Source organism: Aplidium turbinatum, chromosome 4, assembly GCF_918807975.1.
Source record: "Aplidium turbinatum chromosome 4, kaAplTurb1.1, whole genome shotgun sequence".
Lineage (NCBI taxonomy): Eukaryota > Metazoa > Chordata > Ascidiacea > Aplousobranchia > Polyclinidae > Aplidium > Aplidium turbinatum.
In genome coordinates, this window is record NC_137475.1 from 14,141,030 (window position 1) to 14,161,998 (window position 20,969).

General features: G+C 37.7%; 1 protein-coding gene across 1 annotated transcript in view; it reads right to left on the reverse strand.

The window, feature by feature from the left end:
• LOC145768576 (histone-lysine N-methyltransferase EHMT2-like) overlaps nucleotides 1–16,679 on the reverse strand; it is a 53,683-nt gene extending 37,004 nt beyond the window's left edge. The window contains exons 1-5 of the mRNA XM_082580101.1: nucleotides 16,491–16,679; nucleotides 11,703–11,882; nucleotides 4,488–4,657; nucleotides 4,053–4,151; nucleotides 199–310 (exon numbers count right to left, since the gene is read on the reverse strand). Coding sequence (XP_082436227.1) covers nucleotides 199–310; nucleotides 4,053–4,151; nucleotides 4,488–4,657; nucleotides 11,703–11,882; nucleotides 16,491–16,662 — 733 coding nt within the window. The 5' untranslated portion in view covers nucleotides 16,663–16,679. The remainder of the gene's footprint in view (nucleotides 1–198; nucleotides 311–4,052; nucleotides 4,152–4,487; nucleotides 4,658–11,702; nucleotides 11,883–16,490) is intronic.
• Nucleotides 16,680–20,969: the final 4,290 nt, after the last annotated feature.

Below are 20,969 nucleotides of genomic sequence, written 5' to 3' on the forward strand. Positions count from 1 at the left end.
ATATTTTGATCAGTCAACGGCTACAGACCAGATCATACTCTTTTGTAGTGATGTAATTTACATTACTTACAGTTTGTAACTTTGTGGACCTAGTACAGGAGTACACCTATACTGTTGGTACCTTAAAAGTTAATTTATATATTTAACCGTTATTGCCAAAAAACGTGAATTTTAACAAAAGAGATGCGGTTTTCTCACGGTCTGATTTAAGCCTGATTTGAAAATCTGAATCGTCAGTGTCGTTATCAAACTGAAACCCATCCGAGAACTCGTCAGATGTCTCAGAATCAAACTTCTTTGTGTGACTTTTCTGTAAAATAAAAAATTGAAATGTGAATCATTGACATTTTAAATTGAATAATATATTGCAAAACTAAAATTAAACTCAGAAAATATGAAGCTAATTGTATGAAACAAGTTCTTTAATGATATTAAAACATAATACTGGGTCATTCCATGTCAACTCAACAGGGTGTGCAAGCTCGACCCTCTTAGATTTTCTTGAAATTCACACTAAAGTTTCATATTGATGTATAATGAACACAAAAAAAATTTCAGCTCATTATCTCAAGACGTTTAGAAATTACAGCCCTTCAAAGTCACCAAGGTCCCTCAAAATACGTTCGCATGTAAATTTTCCTCCATGTTTGGGTCTTCACAACTTTTCATGTAAAGCATGTACAAATCTGAAATTTGGTATTCTGATTAAGAAGCAGCCCTAGTTTTCATATCTACCATCAAAATTGCTAATTTCAAATTAGTTTTAGATATAGAACCTTTCAAAAATTGAAATTTTTTACGTTTGAAAAAATTACATCAATTTTTGATGTCCGCTATCTCCCAAACCAATAGTCCCAGAACTACCATTTTGCATGTCATTACTCCATACTAGTTGGTAATTAACCCCCATGAAACTGACACCAAACAAATATGAAATTATTGAAGTTTGGAGGGTGCAAAGATGAAACCCGAGCAAAAAAGCTCAAAATGCGCCATCTTGTGGTTAATATTTGACCCTGTGGACAGTCATTCAGGAAGTTGAAACTTTCAGAAAAAAATCTTCTTTGCCTAAGCTATAAACAGTTCAAGTTTCAAATATGTAACCCAACTCCTTCAATAGTAAATGCAGCTGTGAAATCATGAGCTTAGCCATCACTTGCAAAAGTCTTGGGGGGGTGAGGTAGTTCTGGCTTACTTGGCAAACATGAAAATGTTTTGAATTTTGCTGAGGACACCCTTTTAAATGGTTAGGTTGTCAGAAAAAATAACTCCTTTAAAACATTTTTGAATTTGAAATTGATTTAAGGGTGGCCCTCTCCCCCTGAAGTTCTGCGCCCTCCCCCAAAATACCAAATCTTCATATCTCAAAAACTGCTGGAGCTAGAGATACAGTTTTTGTGTCAAAAGATGCAGAAAACATGATTTCCTATCTGCTTTCTGAACAGTGATTGTGCCTATCTTGAGTAGAAAAGCAGTTATTTAAAAAAAAACTGTTTTGGGTATTCTGGCACAAAACAGCGCTGAACAAGTATTGTGATCCAAGTTATTCAATACACACAAAGTTCATAAACTAACTTGTGTAACTGGTTAGTTTCAAGATAAAAATGAAACTAAACAAACAAGCAAGCAAACAAAGAAAAAACAAAACAAATGAATCTGTAATAGGTAGTAGCACAAAGATGCATCTGCAGTGTGGATTTGTGAGTATTCCTGAGTATGATGAGAAAAGTATAGCGTAACCTACTTTCTGCATTATTGGATTCGAATGCAATAACAATTCATATACCGGTACTATATATATAACTGATATCAGCAATGACAGCAACTAAAAATAGACAAAATGTTTAAATAAAATAATAAAGTTTGCGGTCTCTTTATTGTTTTGACAGGTAGCATTTTTATATTTACATACATCACAATGGTGAAAGGAATTCCATCAAGACACAATTACAATGTTACATGCGATAAAAAAATAGTAGTAAGTTCAAAACAATATTATACAAGAAAAAGTCTCAACTTGCAGCAATAACTAAGTCAAAACAGGAGAGTTGTATTGCTTCATGTTTTTGTGAATCTCTGCTATTTACTGTTGACTTTTTAAAGTCATAGCATAACCATCACAACGGGTAGATAGCTTGGCTTTTCCGTGCTTGAGCATAATTATCTTTAAATGCCTTGCTCAATAGCGCATTGAGCTGGTAACAGTAAAATAAAGCTGCATTAACACAACAAAGCAAGTATGGTACTGTAGTTAGCAAAGCACGTTCAACAGTATGAGGCAAAGAATATTGTACAGCAAAATCATATAACTCCATAAGTGTACAGGATATATGATATTTGTCACAGGACACCCCCGGCCAGGAATAATAACAAAAATTAACACTGAGATTTGCAAGTCAGAACATCTTACATAAGACTTAAACATTGGAAGCAAAGTAACGGACACAAAAGATTGTGGCAAGTCATTACAATTTATTTGCAGTGTGATGGCAAAATATTCATAATTCGACCATAGTCCATTGTGTTTAATCTACACTGTCTGCCACCATGCCCTTGCAACTGTAGAGGACTTATTCTACACAAAATATTCAGAAATGGAACCCAGTACTCATTCTTGAGTATTGTGGCCAAGAGAGCATCGTCTGCTGTGATGCTGCTACTGTACTACCTATTACTGATTCATTTGTTTTGTTTTTTCTTTGTTTGCTTGCTTATTTGTTTAGTTTCATTTTTATCTTAAAACTAACCAGTTATACAAGTTAGTTTATGAATTTTGTGTATTGAATAACTTGGACCACAATACTTGTTCAGCGCTGTTTTGTGCCAGAATACCCAAAACAGTTTTTTTTTTTAAATAACTGCTTTTCTACTCAAGATAGGCACAATCACTGTTCAGAAAGCAGATAGGAAATCATGTTTTCTGCATCTTTTGACACAAAAACTGTATCTCTAGCTCCAGCAGTTTTTGAGATATGAAGATTTGGTATTTTGGGGGAGGGCGCAGAACTTCAGGGGGAGAGGGCCACCCTTAAATCAATTTCAAATTCAAAAATGTTTTAAAGGAGTTATTTTTTCTGACAACCTAACCATTTAAAAGGGTGTCCTCAGCAAAATTCAAAACATTTTCATGTTTGCCAAGTAAGCCAGAACTACCTCACCCCCCCAAGACTTTTGCAAGTGATGGCTAAGCTCATGATTTCACAGCTGCATTTACTATTGAAGGAGTTGGGTTACATATTTGAAACTTGAACTGTTTATAGCTTAGGCAAAGAAGATTTTTTTCTGAAAGTTTCAACTTCCTGAATGACTGTCCACAGGGTCAAATATTAACCACAAGATGGCGCATTTTGAGCTTTTTTGCTCGGGCTTCATCTTTGCACCCTCCAAACTTCAATAATTTCATATTTGTTTGGTGTCAGTTTCATGGGGGTTAATTACCAACTAGTATGGAGTAATGACATGCAAAATGGTAGTTCTGGGACTATTGGTTTGGGAGATAGCGGACATCAAAAATTGATGTAATTTTTTCAAATGTAAAAAATTTCAATTTTTGAAAGGTTCTATATCTAAAACTAATTTGAAATTAGCAATTTTGATGGTAGATATGAAAACTAGGGCTGCTTCTTAATCAGAATACCAAATTTCAGATTTGTACATGCTTTACATGAAAAGTTGTGAAGACCCAAACATGGAGGAAAATTTACATGCGAACGTATTTTGAGGGACCTTGGTGACTTTGAAGGGCTGTAATTTCTAAACGTCTTGAGATAATGAGCTGAAATTTTTTTTGTGTTCATTATACATCAATATGAAACTTTAGTGTGAATTTCAAGAAAATCTAAGAGGGTCGAGCTTGCACTTTTCCAAAAACCTGTTGAGTTGACATGGAATGACCCTACTGTAATAGATAAATTGAAATATAAACTACTGGAATATTTGGAACCTGCATCTTTGCTTTGAGTCAAATACAAAACCAAGAAAAAGCAAGGGGAGATCTATAAACAGAGAGTAAGTAAAATTTGTCTTTATTTCTCTTTCTACTTTAACATCACCCTTTGTTGGTGCACATTCTCCTTGTGTTGCTTTCTTACTTCAGTGATGGGGCCAGGTCCATGGCGTTGGTTTTCCACATTATCCATATAGACAGTGCACTATAAAGAAAAGTTCAAAACTAAAGCTAGGAGATGTTGTAATCGATCTGTCCAAGCCACATAATAATAATCATATTTTATTTCGCACACAGAAGTGTTACACTCACTCAAAATCAAAAAACAAAAATAGATTGAAATTGTAAAACTAGCCTGATAGCCTATATACTAACATAGTCTCATTCATCTGTAACTACTGTAGAGGACGGCAGTGGTAGACGAAAAATAAAAAAGTCAAAGTAGGCCTAAGCAATTAAGCATAGCAAGAATAGCTTACAGATAAGTTTACTATAATTGCTTTAAAACTTGTTCTTTTTGCTTCTAGAAGCTAAAAATTACCTGAACAAGTTTGTCATTGTTTTCCTTGCTTTGAATGGGTACGAAGAATTTATCATATTTAAGGTTTCTTTTCCTGGCGATGCGTTGAAAAATCTTTTGAATGCTGTGAGAAACAGCAAAAGGCAGGGGGTCCTGAACTGGGATCACCGCAATTTCGTTTTCAGCATTCGCTAACATAAAAAATGTGTTTGAAATAATTATACCAATACGTGTCAATATCAATCATTAGTGATGACAATATTGGACACTTAACAAAGCTACGTCCAACAGGAAGTAGACACGTCTACATGTCTGAAACAGAAACAGTGTTCAACAAGAGCGGCACATGCTTGCAAAACGTGTTCGCAGAACAATATTGCCAGTGAGGAATCAACGCCTTTCAGCAAGCTACTGGTCCATTGGAAATCAGGTAAGTTGAAATGGCAACCTTCGCAAAATATTTCAAAAACTTTAAAATTTAGAAAATTTAAAATGTGCACGTCTTTGCTTTCTGAACACAAGAAAGCTACTTCAAAACACCTTGAAACACCAAGAACATTTACTGAGGTTGGAGTCACACCTAGTCTAGGACAAGACTCAAATATTTTCCAAATCTGACAAAGTCATTCGTGTTTGCGTCATTCGGACTACGGCATAAAGTCGTGTATCCTGCACTGTCACAAATATTGCTTGGTTATGATTGAAAAATATTTATGGTGTAACAATGACGCAATACGTCAAGAACACAATTGTTCCGTGTTAGTTTGATGTTTCCAGTTCTGGGCGGCTACATTGCTTATAAACTACTATCAATTGGCGCAGGGTTGAGTTGCTCTGACGTTTAACACCATTACAAATATTATTTTGTAAAAATTTTACCAAGCAGCTTGGTTTGTTTCTGGTTGTTAGTTTCGGTTAGCGTGTAGATCTTTTTTGTTGGTGTAAAAACATCTTTCTGTGGGCAGATAAAAAGAAAAATTATTAACCTAAATGCCATCTGATTCAAGATCTATTTAAAAAAGCATTTCTTACGCATTACTCTGAGTTTAGATTTGCAACTGAACCAATGCAAAAAGCAACTACAATTCACTGCACCAGCATTTTCAGTTATACTACATAACTACCAATATGAACTACGCAGACAAAAAAACCAAGCTCAACATGGACTCTGAGACGCACATTTACCTGTTACATATACCAAATACACAATAACACATCCTCCGAGAATTGAAAGTTTTGTGATAAAACAGCAACCCCATTCTTTATATCAATGTTACCAATTCATTGAAAAAGAATGACAAAGCATGATGGTCACAAGAAATTGCAATTCTAGAAAATGAAAATTCAAATATGAGGCCCAATGAAAAGTTTTGATAAGCTATGAGAAGTTGGAAAAGCCGTACGGTACTGTGCGTGTGCACTGTGCAGTACCGTGCTTTTAAATACTAATTTCCTATCTCACAGGATTTATTAACAATCTTCAACAGAAAAACAGTCAAATATCGGTGGCATTAAAATAACCGCCCACAATGACAGGAAGGAAAATCAGGATGCACTGTGTTACTCATATTGAAGCACATTGCGTGAGCTAAGAACAAGCACATTGACTAAATATTCGTAAAATATGTTTGAAATCTGTGTAAAGACAACTATTTGACTAAGACATGTATCTCATTTTAAAATAACCAAAGACAAGCACAATATACAGAAAAAAATAAGCAATATAAACCGCTAGAAAGAAAAACAAAATTTAACTTTATATGATCGCCCGGTCATTCGTAAAAAGTAAAACACTGTAAGAATTGCGTTTGAAAGATACACCATGAACTATTTTATTATTGAAGGGTCCATGAATGGGTCTGCTACTATTCGGTGAGTCCGATTCGGTGAGTCCGATTCGGTGAGTCTGATTCGGTGAGTCTAATTCAGTGAGTTCCTAACCCCTAACCCTAAAACGGCAATGATAATTAGGCTACGGTACCCGATAATTTAAAAAAAAAAATGAAAAAATCCCCCGTTAAGGGATCGGACTCACCGAAACGGGCCATTCCCTCCTGAATACACTCAAACAAAGTAGGTTTAATTGCAACTTTTTATTCTTTTTAGGAAAATAACTTTGTTCCTTCACGTTGTATACACAATTTTTACATACTAAGAGCTTTCAAAAATTAAAAGTTCCAAAAGATTACATTTTCTTTGGCATTAGGATTTTATCCCAGCTGCAATGAAGCTAACTAACCCATTCGTGGTGGTTAATCGAATTTTTAGCAGGATTTAGTTTTGATGAAGCTATATTGGAACTACTTGCAGTACTTGCTTTAATTTTATCATGAAAAATCTGACTTTTTGAAGAGATCTGATTTTGGTGAGTTAATTATTGCTTTTCTGTTAAAATGTTTTTCACAGAGTTGTTTTATTTTGACAGAAAAATCTGTATCTTTCCGTAAAGTCGTGAAGCGCAAATTGAGAAAGTAGTTTTAATCACGAAGCGCTGTTTGACAGCAAGTCCACCCCTACTCCTCTAATCGGTCTCAGTCTTCGAAATTAGCCACTTCTAGCAAAATTAGCCAAAACTAGCTTAACCTAGCGAAAAATACGTTCATAGATTTGTTCCTTAGTCAACACCCTGATGGAGCTCTGCGAAAGAGGCATGTGGGTGGGTACCAAAGCATAAAAGCCGCAAAACGTGGACGCTGCAATGCGAACGGCAAAGACAGTGTAGATTTACAGCCAAGCGATGAGCATCTTGATGTGTCCGATTCCAGTGATGACACTACAACCTTATCCTCCGATACAGCATCTGATGATTCCGATTCTGACTAGTTCTTTATCAAACAGACTTTGCGTTGCTCGCAGAGTCGCAGTATCCCAATTGTGCCGAAATTATGTTAGTGAATATACGTAAATCGAGGCAATCTTCTCGCAGGGAGCTATTAATTTGTTACCGGTACCGGGGTGACGTTATTTTATGATACTTCAACGTCGCTAGATGTCGAATTAATGTAAAGCAAACGTAAATTTCTTATTGGGCATTGTTCTTACGCAATATAACGCGCCGGAAAATTAAATCGATTTGTGCTGACTCGAACGTTGAATCAACCTAAAATTAACATACTTTTTTCCCCGTGAGTTATTTAACATGAATTACCGTAACAGCGTGCGTATCGCGTTGCTCGCTTTATCGCTACCTTTGGTATTATTACATCATAACAAATCAAAGAGTGCGGTCGTGATACTTTACTCTAGTATATTTTTCTTTTCTCGTTTTACATGTTTTGGTACATTTTTTTCGTAATAAGCGTTCACAGCAATTGCAGAGGCAATTTCAACTTTTGCTGTTTGGCCTCGGCAACGTTTTTGCCGAAGTAAAATATGCTAATGTCGAAGACTGCGGTCTTCGAAAACAAAATAGTGTAACTGACCTCCAGTGTTGTTCCTGAAGCAGCGAGGAACTGCAGAAGCCAGGCTTAGCCTACACTGAGTTTGTCATTGCCAAGCGTGTCTGATTAGTAAGAGTTTCCTACAGATGTGTCCAATAAGATTAAAAAATAACAAATAAATTAGTGACAGCTTTGTCTTTATTTTGTTAAGTGAAAAAAAATTGACATGGCAAATAAAATTGCTACAAAATTACTACTGTATAAAAAACTACTGTAAAATTACTACTGCATAAAAAAAAATAGTTTAGAAAGAAAAACCTCATCTGTATTTTGTTGAGCAAAAAAAACAATTTTTATAGTTTTTGTTTGTATAAAAAATGAAAACTGAAAATTCTACTGTGATAAATGGAATTACTACCGAATTCAATTAAGTTTAGTACGAAATAATCAAATCTTGCGTCATTCGGGCCTGGGGTTCGCGTCATTCGGACGGCGCATAAAGTCGTAGACCGCAAAATTTATACTTTTACTTTCCTGAAATATTTTTTCTGAATTAATCAAAGCATCGATAAGTCACCAAAATAAAACTTCGTCACTAAATTCTTATTAAAATCTTCCTTTAACTTCACCAATGATCCAAAAGGATGCGTGGTGTGAAAAAATAGTTAAAAAGAGTAGATAGCCTACCACAGTAAATAGGCAATTCCAAGTTTATTAAGTCAAAGAACTTGAATTTGCCAATTTTCTGTGGTACTCTTTTTTTTTTCGTCGATAAGTTAACTTGTATCAGTGGACTAGACTGCAAATTTCACCAATTAGACTTTAAAAAGCATCATAATACTCCATCCTACTTATCATAATAAGCTATATGCAACGAAAAAAAAATTACAAAATTATAGGAATGGAACAAAGAAATGAAAGAAAGTAAGACAAGTAACATATCGGGTTGACTTTTAACATGGTCACCACTGAGACCGAACAGGCGAACAGTCCTCACCCTCTTCATTGTGGCACTTTAAGTTGGGTGGCTTATTGCTACCATTTGCTGAGCATGCGACCACACTTCTAACTTGCAGAACTTAGTAAAAAATGTAACAAACTAATTTACAAAAAGATATTCAGCAGTTATAATTTAACACATTTTTGCAGTTTTTTATTATAATAAATGAAAATAGTTATTACTTGAAAAAACGTATGAAACTATTCAAAATAGTATAAAAGACAAATAAAACAAATAAAAAACAAAAAACGATGACTAAAAAAAAAACGTTTGGACTGATTTTGTTTTTTCTCTTTTCGCTTGCTCGTGCAAATTAATCTTTGTCACTTAATGAGTTTTCGTAACTTTGCCAAATGTTGCAAGTTAAAACGTTAAATTGATGCAATTTCCAAAACGTGCTCACTGAAGGTCAAGAACAATAGCCTACCTAAAATGACCGAACGCTCCATACTTTTTTAAGAAAACAGCTTTAAAACCAGTTTGCTTTTCTATGCCAGACAACCAGACGTCGTCAAAGCAATGTTCGAGAAGGAAATTACTAATTTTCTATCCAATTAAAGTGGTGCTGCTATTTTGCATTCATCAAATGCTGGCATTTGCACAACAATCTCACTCCATTAGCGTAATTTATTTAGAATTTATTTCGCTATAATAACAGCATCTTCAGCTTATTCTAATTAAGAATTAAATTTTACATTAATTTAACATTCACAGACGTTGATTCAAGAAAGGGGCAAAAGCTGTAATCAGTGTATGATATGTTTTTTTCTCAAGAATGTAAAAAATAAAGCTCTGTTGTGATATTCAGGTTTACGCCCGTTGGTTGAAGAGTCAGATTAGGTAAATGGGAAGGCAAGAAGACCAATCTTCCTGTTCACCCATGCCTGTGTTCTGCCAAAGACACAGCCGTATGCTCCTGTAAGCGGTGTCGAACCAGCGTCCTTTCAAGTGCCGTGCCAGGGCTCTCACCACTCGGCTAGGCAGCTGACGAGATCTGTTAGATGAGCACATCATACAGGCCTCGAAATTCGTTTTTGTTAACGGCGGACAAACGTGTCCGGTCTGAGCAGCTATCTCGGCAGACAAATTAAGATTCACGGCGGACACGCCAGTTTTAGCGTCGATCGTCATGCTTAATCACTTTATCTTGAAAATTCTTTGCCATTTAAGAGCTATGGCTACGGTTTGGAAGGCTTTTTAAAATTTCAGCGAAGGCTTTCATCAGACCAACGACGTGCGCTCGAAGAGTTAAAGCGCCGTGTAGTTGCAATACGCCGCATAACTGATTAACTTCCACCGAACGAGGTCGTGTGGATTTTTGCGTCACAATGCTCTGGGCAAGAGTCGGGAAACTTCTACACTACCGCACTACTATTTTCTGCTTTGCAAAGTTTCACTGTCCGCGGTGTCCGCCGTGAATTTCGAGGCCTGTCATACAATAGTTTGGACGAAACTATGCGTTGATGCGGCTTTTCACTAGCTGCCCTAAATTTTGAACGCAATCTATTTCTATCTCATGTAAAAGATAAAAATTTGGAAAAAGCTGTTGGGTAGACGTTTTGTTTGGGGTAAGGTTTGAGTAACAATTTGTTTCAAAATAGCAAATGCAATCTGTTGAATGTTGTATAATAAGGCCATATTATACAATATTTACGTGGTGGTGGCTTTAATGACTCTGGTAATGAAGATGAAGATATTACAAATACAATAGTCGGCAAGTGATATGTATAGTATACAGTAGTTGAATAGGGCTGTGGAATCGGGTTCAAAATTATGACTCCTCTATAACTGGCCGACTCCATTATAACTGGCCGACCCCGAACACGTCAAAAATCCCTCCGACTTCACAGCCCTAACATAGCTGTGGATTCAGGTAAAAAGATACGACTCCGACTCCTCGATTTGCAACTGGCCGACGCTAACACTCCAAAATCCCTCCGACTCCACAGCTACTTTGTAAGTTTAGTATTTTTTTGTAAGTTTTCACCTAATACATTCCTCAAGTCGGAAAATTACATTTTTATCTTAATAACAAATAATCTAGTAACTGAAAAACCCTCTAGCGCAGGGTTGTGGTGAGAAAAAGCAATAGATTGCACTCAATGGAGATAAATCAAAGCATAAATTGCCATCACAAGCACCACCAAGAAAAATTACAGTAAAAGAGAGAAGTAGTTTGATAATTAATCAATCACATCAACAAAATTTCCAAGGGGTTGTAGTTAAAGGGTGTCAGCTATTTACTTTCATCAGAGTCATAAATTGTGGCCTCTGAGATTGTGCATGTATACAAAAGTTTCAAGCTTTTCTCCTATGCTAATCAACACATTGCAATACCAATACAACCTCATTATTTTTTAAGGATACTACTTGACAACACCATAAAAATTTTGCGCTGAATGTAATGACAAAAACAGCATAAAAAAATCATAATGTAATGACAAAAACAGCATAAAGCTACCTAAACATTTTAAAATTTGATAACTAATTGTACAAACTACAGGGCTGTGTAAGTAATTGTTCAGGCGAAAAGTATACGACTCCGACATTAGTGTTGCCAAGTTTTCTGAATTTTCTTCATTTAAAAAAAAATTAATTTCATTAAATTGGTAATCAATGTTGAAACAAGGTTCACAATACTGACAAAAACCAACACTTCTATTTTTTGGTAAAGATGTGGAGCGCAATACAGAGAATAAGAAACAATATTTTACAAAAGTAGGCTATATTGCAAACAAAAATTTTATTGTTTATCGTTTTTATCAAACCGGAGTCAACCGTTTTTTTTGACAACTCCGATTCCACACTCCACAGCCCTGTAACTGTAATATAAACAAAGGCACTAAAAATGCTTACCTGCGGAATCAGGGTCTAGGTATGGACCTCTTCTGTTGTGCATATTGCATGCATCTCTTATTCTCTCAGCTACGATACTATCTGGTTTGATCCAGAGCACAGGACATCCTCGACCCATAAATGCATGAACACACTGAATACGCTTTGCAGAAATCTTAATCACAACTTCTTCCGTTCCACCTGAAAGAAATATCTTGTTACCTTCAGCAGTTATAAACTATAAAAAGTTAAATTCCACTGTTTACTTGGCAAATACTCAAAATACATTTCAATTGCTAGAAAAAAAATTCAATAAATCATGGAAGTTACATCGTACTATAATATTACTCTTATTTTTACTCCAAATCTGCATTCGTCTTTACTGAAATTAGAAAATTTCAGTAGTTGCCAGTTTTGCAATTTTTTTATGGAAATGGGCTAGTTTCTGTTTGGAGTAGTGAGAAACTTTTAGCAGTAGCAGTAAATATTTCGCCAGTCGCTTTTTTTCGTTTGGTTTTAATTCATTTTCATCAATTTTTTTTCGATTTTGACTATATTTTGCTCAAATTTGTCATATTTTGGGCGACTTTTGGGCTTGTTTCATGACTTGTGACGACTTGGCTACTTTTCAGTACTGGTAACAATTGGGCTGAAAATTTGAAAAACATTTAGCAACCTTAAATTGCAGGGACAAGGAATGTCATGCAAGGTTCATCTAATCATCTTACATTACGTCTGAAGTGACACTGAATATTGAATAGCCTAGCTACTGAAACTGTACCGTACTTTGTGCAAAAACTTTAAAAACACACTTTTAGAGATGCTTGACAGTCTAACAATATATATAACTAACAAATGATTTTGTAATGTGTTATATCATTGCAACAACGCTGAATTTATACAAAAATTTAAATGGACTAATCATAAAAAATCAATTTTATGTCACGGGGGGGAAGAACAGTCACCTTCACGCGGTCCCCCCTGTAAGCACCATCATAAAAAATGCGAAATGAAGACTGTCAAAACCGAACCTCGACCCGGAACGCTCAGCACAGGACCCCATGAGAACCGCTCTTTTCAGAGCGCGGCAGTTCCACTGTCGACAAGTACCGTCGTCCCACCATCTTACAGCTGAACGCTGAGGGCATCACATCCAGCAAGATTGATGTGATCGAGCAGCTCGCTCATAAGGACCGAGCTCTTGTCATCCTCCTCCAGGAGACCCACTGCACTTCTGCAGACAAGCTAGTAATTCCACACTACTCACTAGCTGGTTTACCCAAAGCAGGAAGCATGGCCTTGCCACGTTTGCCAAGAGAGCTTAAACTGGACGCTTGCAAACTCTATACCCGCATTCCCCTCACCCAGTATCTATGCTGGTGACTTTAACTGCCAGCACACCAACTGGGGTTACAAGTACATCAACAGCGACGGAGAATGCCTGGCTGCTTGGGCTGCAAACAACAACCTCGCCCTCCTTTACAATCCAAAAGATCCAGCCAGCTTCTGGTCCGGACGCTGGGGAACGGGCACAAACCCTGACCTGGCCTTTGCAAGCATGTATACAGACAGCTCTCTTCCTGACAGACCGCGGCGGAACTACCCTCACCTTCTACCGCCAACGTGGATGAGGCTTACCAAGACTTCTGCCGTGCTATCAAATCCGCAACTAAACAAGCTATCCTTCGCGGCCGCCGAAAGAACTACACGCCATGCTGGGATTTAGAGTGCGAAACTTTATACCACTCTTATATTCGTGCCTCACCAGGTGCTGCCTCTATCTCAGCCGCAACAAGACTGCTTGATCGGCTGGACTCACGGAGGCTAGAGCAATGGAAAAACACCGTCAACACTATCGACTTTACACACTCTAGCCGGATAGCATGGAGTACTGTCAACAACCTTAAGGGCCGTTCTAGCACGCCCTTCCCGCCAATGCCTCGTTACTGCCAATAACATCGCATCAGAACTAGTGAAAAACGGGACCTACAAAATAGGCGACCGCAAGTTCTCCAAACTTGTAAAGAGGGAAACGTCTGATCTCTGGAAAATCCCAACACCAGACGAGGAAAGCATTTCTGGTGAATTTACGTCCGATGAGTTCACCGCTGCCCTACAATCAACTAAGACCCGTAAGGCCCCTGGTCCCAATAACATCTGTCCCAAACTTGTACTCCATGCTGGCACCACCATGAAGTCTTGGCTGCGCAAATTCCTGTCTTCCTGCTTATGCCAACTCAAAATCCCCAAAATTTGGAGACGAGCCAAAGTAGTCGCGATCCCTAAGCCTCATAAGCCACAAGAGGATCTGAAGAGCTATCGACCTATATCTCTTCTCTGTATCCCTTTTAAAATCTTCGAACGTCTTATCTACACTAGAGTCGAACCAATTATAGACCCACTCTTGCCCCGGGAACAAGCTGGTTTTCGACGTGGAAGATCTACTGTAGACCAAGTCACTCTCATGACTCACGACATCGAAGACTGCTTTGAGGCAAAAAAGAAGGCTGGTGCTGTGTTCCTTGATCTCACAGCCGCATACAACACTGTATGGCACCAAGGCCTCACCTGCAAACTCCTCCGCCTACTCCCGGACAGGCACATGGTCTGCATGATCATGGAGCTCGTTTACAACAGAAGCTTTACCCTCACCACCGGAAGTGGTAAACCAAGCAGGTGACGACGCCTTAAGAATGGCGTCCCTCAGGGATCTGTCCTGGCCCCCCTTCTGTTTAACATCTACATCCACGACTTGCCAATCACGGTATCCGCAAAGTACGCCTACGCCGATGATTTGGCCATTTTACACTTGTCGAATCAATGGGATACATTAGAAGAGACTCTAAACCAGGACATGTCGACACTTTCGGCATACCTCCAGAGATGGAGACTGAAGCTCAGCGAAACCAAAACAGTGACGACAGCCTTTCACTTAAACAACCGGGAAGCGAAGCGTAAGCTCAAGATCAACACCGATGGATAAACCCTGCCCTTCTGCCCAAACCCTAAATATCTAGGGGTAGTCCTGGACAGGTCGCTCACTTACCGTCAACATTTGGAGTCACTACGCAAAAAGATCTCAACACGCACAGCTTTGCTAAGGCGTCTGGCCGGCTCAGGCTGGGGAGCCGGAGTCGATACCCTGAGCATTGCCACCATCGCGCTAGTTCATGCTCCAGCAGAATACTGTGCACCTGTCTGGAGCCGCAGTGCCCACTGCCATCAAATCGACACTGCCATAAACGACGCCTTGCGTATCGTGACAGGATGCCTGCGACCTACACCATCGGAAAATCTCCCTGTCCTTGCAGGCATCCAACCAGCTGAGCTTCGTCGCGAAGAAGCTATCCTGTCTCTTTCTCGTCGCGCTACGAACCCCAACCACTTGCTCTGCTCACTCAAGTCTCTATGAGTCTGTGAACGAGAAACCTCAGCGACTGAAATCGAGACGCCCATTTGTACGTGCCGCACAACTCCTGATGAAAACTGCTGAAGACCAATCTATCAGTGCGGCTACCTGGGCGGACTACCAATGGAGCTCAGAGTGGAAGAAGAACTCCTCAAGACTCCAAAGTTTCATCTCCGACACCAGCAACCACCCAACCGGAATGCATTTGCCAAGGAAGGCCTGGGTGCGGCTCAACCGCCTGCGTACTGGCGTCGGACTATTCCGCTCCAACATGCACAAATGGGGGATGGCTCCATCCGCGATTTGTGAGTGTGGCAAGGAGGAACAAACCGTAGACCACACCATTTGTAATTGCGCCATCTACCATGCGCCAAATGGTGTGCGTGGTCTGCGTGAACTGGATGACAAATCAATTCAATGGCTGCTCGACACCTGCCCAAACATCTAGACCGCATCGCCGCCACTGCCAAAGGGTGGTAAAAGACAGAGCCCCTCGAGGGCCTCGACCCTTGGAGTGGCGAAGAAGGTTCAAACGAAGAAGAAGATAAAAAATCACAAACAAATAAAAGGCATGCAACATTTCCACTAGAAAGCTACAGAGTTCCAATTTGGGTAAAATATTTTAATGGCTAATAACATGCTGCCAGAACCTCCAGGCTTTTCTTTAATATTTGCCTGGACTATACATACTGTAAGTAAAGTGACTACAAAGCAACCAATCTTTGGTTGGAACATCAAAAAGTCATTTAGTCAATCTGGTCTTTAGTGCCATTCACACAAAAACAAGACAATGACGCTCTTCTCTGTATAGGTGTAGTGCCTTTAGGGATGCACAATACAGAATATCGAATCTTAGAGAGTCGAATCTCAATGTATTCGAATCGCATTTGCAGTTTCTTTTCGGATACCACGATTCGAAAATAAATCTGTTTAATGAACAGTGTGCGACGTTAAACAAATGTAAAGTTGATATTTTCCGTCTTGCGCGCCAACTTTTTTCTTCATGGACTGTTTGTTCCAAGCGACTTTTTTCTTCCTTCATAGGGTTTGTGCACTGCGCAGTTATCAGAACTGCAGACACGCAGTGCGTTTCCGTGTGACCGTATGATGATGCTTGATGATGCATCGTATGATGCTTGCTTTATCATATGTTGTACTCTGTTTGACATGTGATACTAATACAATTCAAAATAAAGTGCAAATATTTTTAAATTTTGTTCGATACTATTTGGAATAAATTGCCGTGTAATTTCAGAATAGATTCGAAATTAAGTATTCTAGAATATTCTAGAATAGCCAGATATTCTGTATTGTGCATCCCTAAGTGCCTTATTACATTATTACAACTAAACAAAACACAAAATACACATTTGAATCACAATATTTGACTGCAGACTCACTTTGATCTAAAGAAAGAACAAGTTTAATTCCTTTATCACTGAGTAAAAGCGGTTTGTATTTGGAAGTATCTTGATTGTACGCTGATGATTTTGTGGAATCAATTTTTACGGGAAAAGTGCGCATAGTGCCAAGCCGAACAGTCCGAAATGATATTTCAATTTGATCTTTCATACCAGGCACCGACAAAGACATATGAGATGACATAATTAAAGAAAAACACTTGTGCAACCTGCAAAAAATACAATATAAATATATCTTAGTTTATAAATTTAATATACTTTTCAGTGGAGTTAGTTACCATTGTGCAATTGTGCATTCATGAGTCTCTGCGTAATCAATATCTACATAAGTTGTACTGATTGTCGTTCAGTGGGTAAATTCTGTACATGGAAAGGTTTTTGCCACTTTGAAATAAGTAATTGTTCAGTGTTAACAATATTATGTTGATTTTTTAAAGGTGCAACTGCCTCTTTAACCAGAACACGTCTTTCAGGTGCAGACAATTAGATGCGCACATTGGGGTGTTAAGATATTTAGGTGCAGTGCACTGTGGCACCCGGTCATTTAATTGCTATTCCCAGTAAAGTCTATTTTATTAGGTGCTTAATGGTATATATACTGCAGACAGTCGATTACGCAACAGCTAGGTTACTCATGTGAATAGATTTTGTATTTGTAACAAACATTATGACACAACACTCTTGACATCTTGCATATAATATAATGTTTTACGTTATAATGTTATTATATTATATTATATACGTTATTATAATATAATGTTATAATGTTTTACATAATTGGCTTTAAACTCAACCCAGTGAATCATGCATATTGAGGGTGCGTTCAGTGGCATACACAGGACTTTGTTACTGGGGGAGGGAGCAGTCGATGTCATTTGACATTTTTGATCACGTGTAACTTAATGCTACTTTATAGTCTAGGATACCAATACTAACAGATTGCCTAGGATACCTTAACCAAGGTTTAAGGTATCCTAGACAATCTGTTAGTGAAATATAAGCTCTTTGCTTGCATATGTCACTGTATTTACAAATTAAAGTATGACATATTTGAATATGAAAAGCATGGTAGGGCAATATCAATAGGGGTCTGCTACTATTCGGCGAGTTCCCTATTCGGCGACAGCCTTTTTCGGCGAGTTCCATATACAGAGATTTTTTGAAAATCCAGCGACGCCTTCTGTAAATCCTGTATCGCATTAAATCACATTGTATCACAATCACATTGTATTGCATTAAACATATGACATATGGTAGTGAGTAGCCTAGTGACATACACACTGTGTCACATAAGCTATAGGAAAGCCTAAAGTAGAATTTCGAATCCTTAAGATTCAAATCCATCCAGAATCGAATTTAAAAACCGCTTTTTTATCAGGTAATTGCATTCAGAAATAATACGGTAAAAGGAAAAAACTATTAAAAAAAATTTTTTTTCAAAAAATGCTCCGTCGATCTGCAAAACGCCTGCAAGTCACGTGCGTCGTGCATGCCAATCCAGACATTGCAATTCATCACTGTTGTAAACGAATGAGAACTTGTTAAAATGATGGCTTTGTAAAGCTTCTTTTTCATGCCGTTATGTGTATTTTCTCAATAAAAAGTACCGTAAAGGTTAAAATTTACGCCGAGGATTCTAGAATAGGATTTGAAATTCTAGATCTGAAAATAAATTCTAGAATAGGCAATTATTCTACTTTGGGCATGCCTAATAAGCTATGGTCATTCCCCTAAGCACGAATTATTTTATCGTCTTCTTGTCCTCTATGAATTATTTTATCGTCTTCTTGTCCTTCTTGTCCTTTATCCTCTTCTTGCAGAGCTTAATCCTGGCAGTTTCGCATACTTGTAGAGGCTTTGAATCACTGACGCAGGCCCGGTCATCAAGATTGACAGAGTGAAGTTTCCGATTGTTGAAGTCTTGTTGCCAGGAAATTATTCCATCCATTAGATGCCGCTGAATGGAGAGCAGTCCTTAACGTGCGTTGCTCAAGCGCACACACCGAGAGTCGAACCAGCGCCACTTGATCTTGAAACTTCTTCGTTCCAAAACTGACGTGCTAACCAACTGAGCTATCGGGGCGGACGCCATTACACAACGCAACAGTGAAAAAAAAGAAATCTATTAAAGAAATTAAAATGAACAACACGGCATAAGAAACACGAACACAACACCGAGGAATTAAAATGATTTAACGAAGTCTTCAAATATTTTGACTCGCTCTGCGTTAGGGTGTGGCTGGTCCCCTTATGTTATTCAAATCAGCTCTTCTTTTGGCATACTCTGTGGATGGGTGATACAAACTCACCTGCAAAATTTTAGTTGATTTCGAAAACATTTAGGTGTAGCACACGGGATTTAAAGATTGCGCAATCATGCGGCACCAAAAATAGTAAAAAATTGCTTGTTTTTTAACACTTTTCAATAATACAAGCATATTTTCAACTATAAAATGTATTATTGGCCTATGTCAAAGTAAAGTATTGTTTGTATTATAATATTTGGGTGATACTGTGATAATTTATTTGTTTTTTTCTCAATTTTTATAGATTTTTTGTCGTCAAAGTAAGTTCCAACTGTTCAGTTTTTCAAGTTAATTAAAAAAACATGATTTTTAAGTTTTTCAATACAATGTCCCAGGTAATAGTTCATTACATAGAATTTTACAAGCGTGCTTTGGTAAATTTCCATTAAGGTATATGTCATAATAGCCAATTGTTATCTATTCTAGCTTGATTGTGCATTGATATGCCATTCTGGATAAAAAACCCTATTGCTAATATGACCAAATCTAAAGTAGGTAAAAAGGCTGAAGAAAATGTCCAATTTCATGAAGACATAGCACTTCTATTGGATATGATGTCAAACCGAAAAGCAACAATAGCCGGAATAAGTAAAGTCCAAACAAAAATTGAAAAGAAGCGAGAATTGAGACAAACTGAATCAAAACAAAAAGTCTTTGAAGCTACGAACCAAGAACCATCGACATCAACACTATGTTATATATCATACTCACGGAATCAGAAGCTGAGGATAATGATTGGGATATTCATGACATGGCTGTTAGTTTAGAACCCAAAAAGTCTCACGATAGAACGGTGAAAACTGGAACTAACATATTTGTTCCCCATGATGTTTTAAAGTCACCAGTAATAAATTCTACTGCTATTCGCAACAATATCTCTCCAACTGCTTTATCTGCGCTGCTTGAGTCATTTATTGTTGCCTGCTCTGGTAATCCCAAAAAAGTCAATCTACACTGTTCTCAGTCGTATCGTTATAGGATTACATCAAGTAAGAAAATTGCAGAATGCATCCGGGAAACATGGAAGTCACCAGAAGTTGGATTAATACATTGGGACGGGAAGCTAATGGATACACTGAACAACGAGGACAAAACAATTGAGAGCATCCCAATTTTAATTAGTGGTAATGGAAATTCCAAACTTCTTGGTGTGCCGGCAATGCACACACACCAAGGTGCAGGCCAAACCGGGCCTTCTATTGCAGAAGTTACCTATTCACTCCTTAAAACATGGAATGTGAGTGAAACTTCAATTGCAGGAATGGTTTTTGATACAACTGCATCGAACACCGGGCACAAAAGTGGAGCTTGTATATATATTCAGGATAAGTTGAATAAAGGTTTACTGTGGTTTGCTTGCAGACACCATGTTGGTGAAATCATATTAACTCATGTATATGACAAACTCAAAATTGAAGCATCTAGAGGACCAAATTACACTTTATTTAATCGCTTTAAAACAAACTGGGACAGTATTACAAATCAGGATTTTGCGGAATTAAATGTTTTCAATTGGAAAGATGTTAATAATGCAGAGTTTTTATACGACTGTAAAGCACAACTAATTGAAACAGCTACCTCTATGATGGCTGCAAATATGAGATTTCGGTGCAGGGATGACTACAGAGAGATGTTGCAACTTTCATTGATATACGCTGGCTCAAACTTAGCGGAACTTGATAATTACACGATGTTAAAGCCTGGTGCACTCCATCAGGCACGGTGGATGGCACGAGTTTTGTATGCAATTAAGATTGTTCTTTTTGAAAACAAGATTAAAACTGAATTGAAAAAAAATGTAATTTTGTCATTATCACAATTTTTAAAGTTGAAACGATTTGTAAATTTCATAGTGTTTGTGTATGTGCCATGGTGGTTTACTTGTCAAATTGCAGTTGATGCACCTTACAATGACCTGGAACTAATAAGTAAATTTTTCGCATATAAAGATGTTGATGAAAAAATTTCCACTATCGCAATCGCGTCATTTGCAAAGCATCATTGGTACTTTACAGAAGATTTGATACCATTTTCCCTGTTTAGTTCAAAGGTTAACTTGTCATCAAAGGAAAAAATTGCAACATAACTTAAGAGCTTTGATAAAGGTACAAAATTCATCAACCGAATTGGTTTCTCTGCTGAAAAAGGTTAT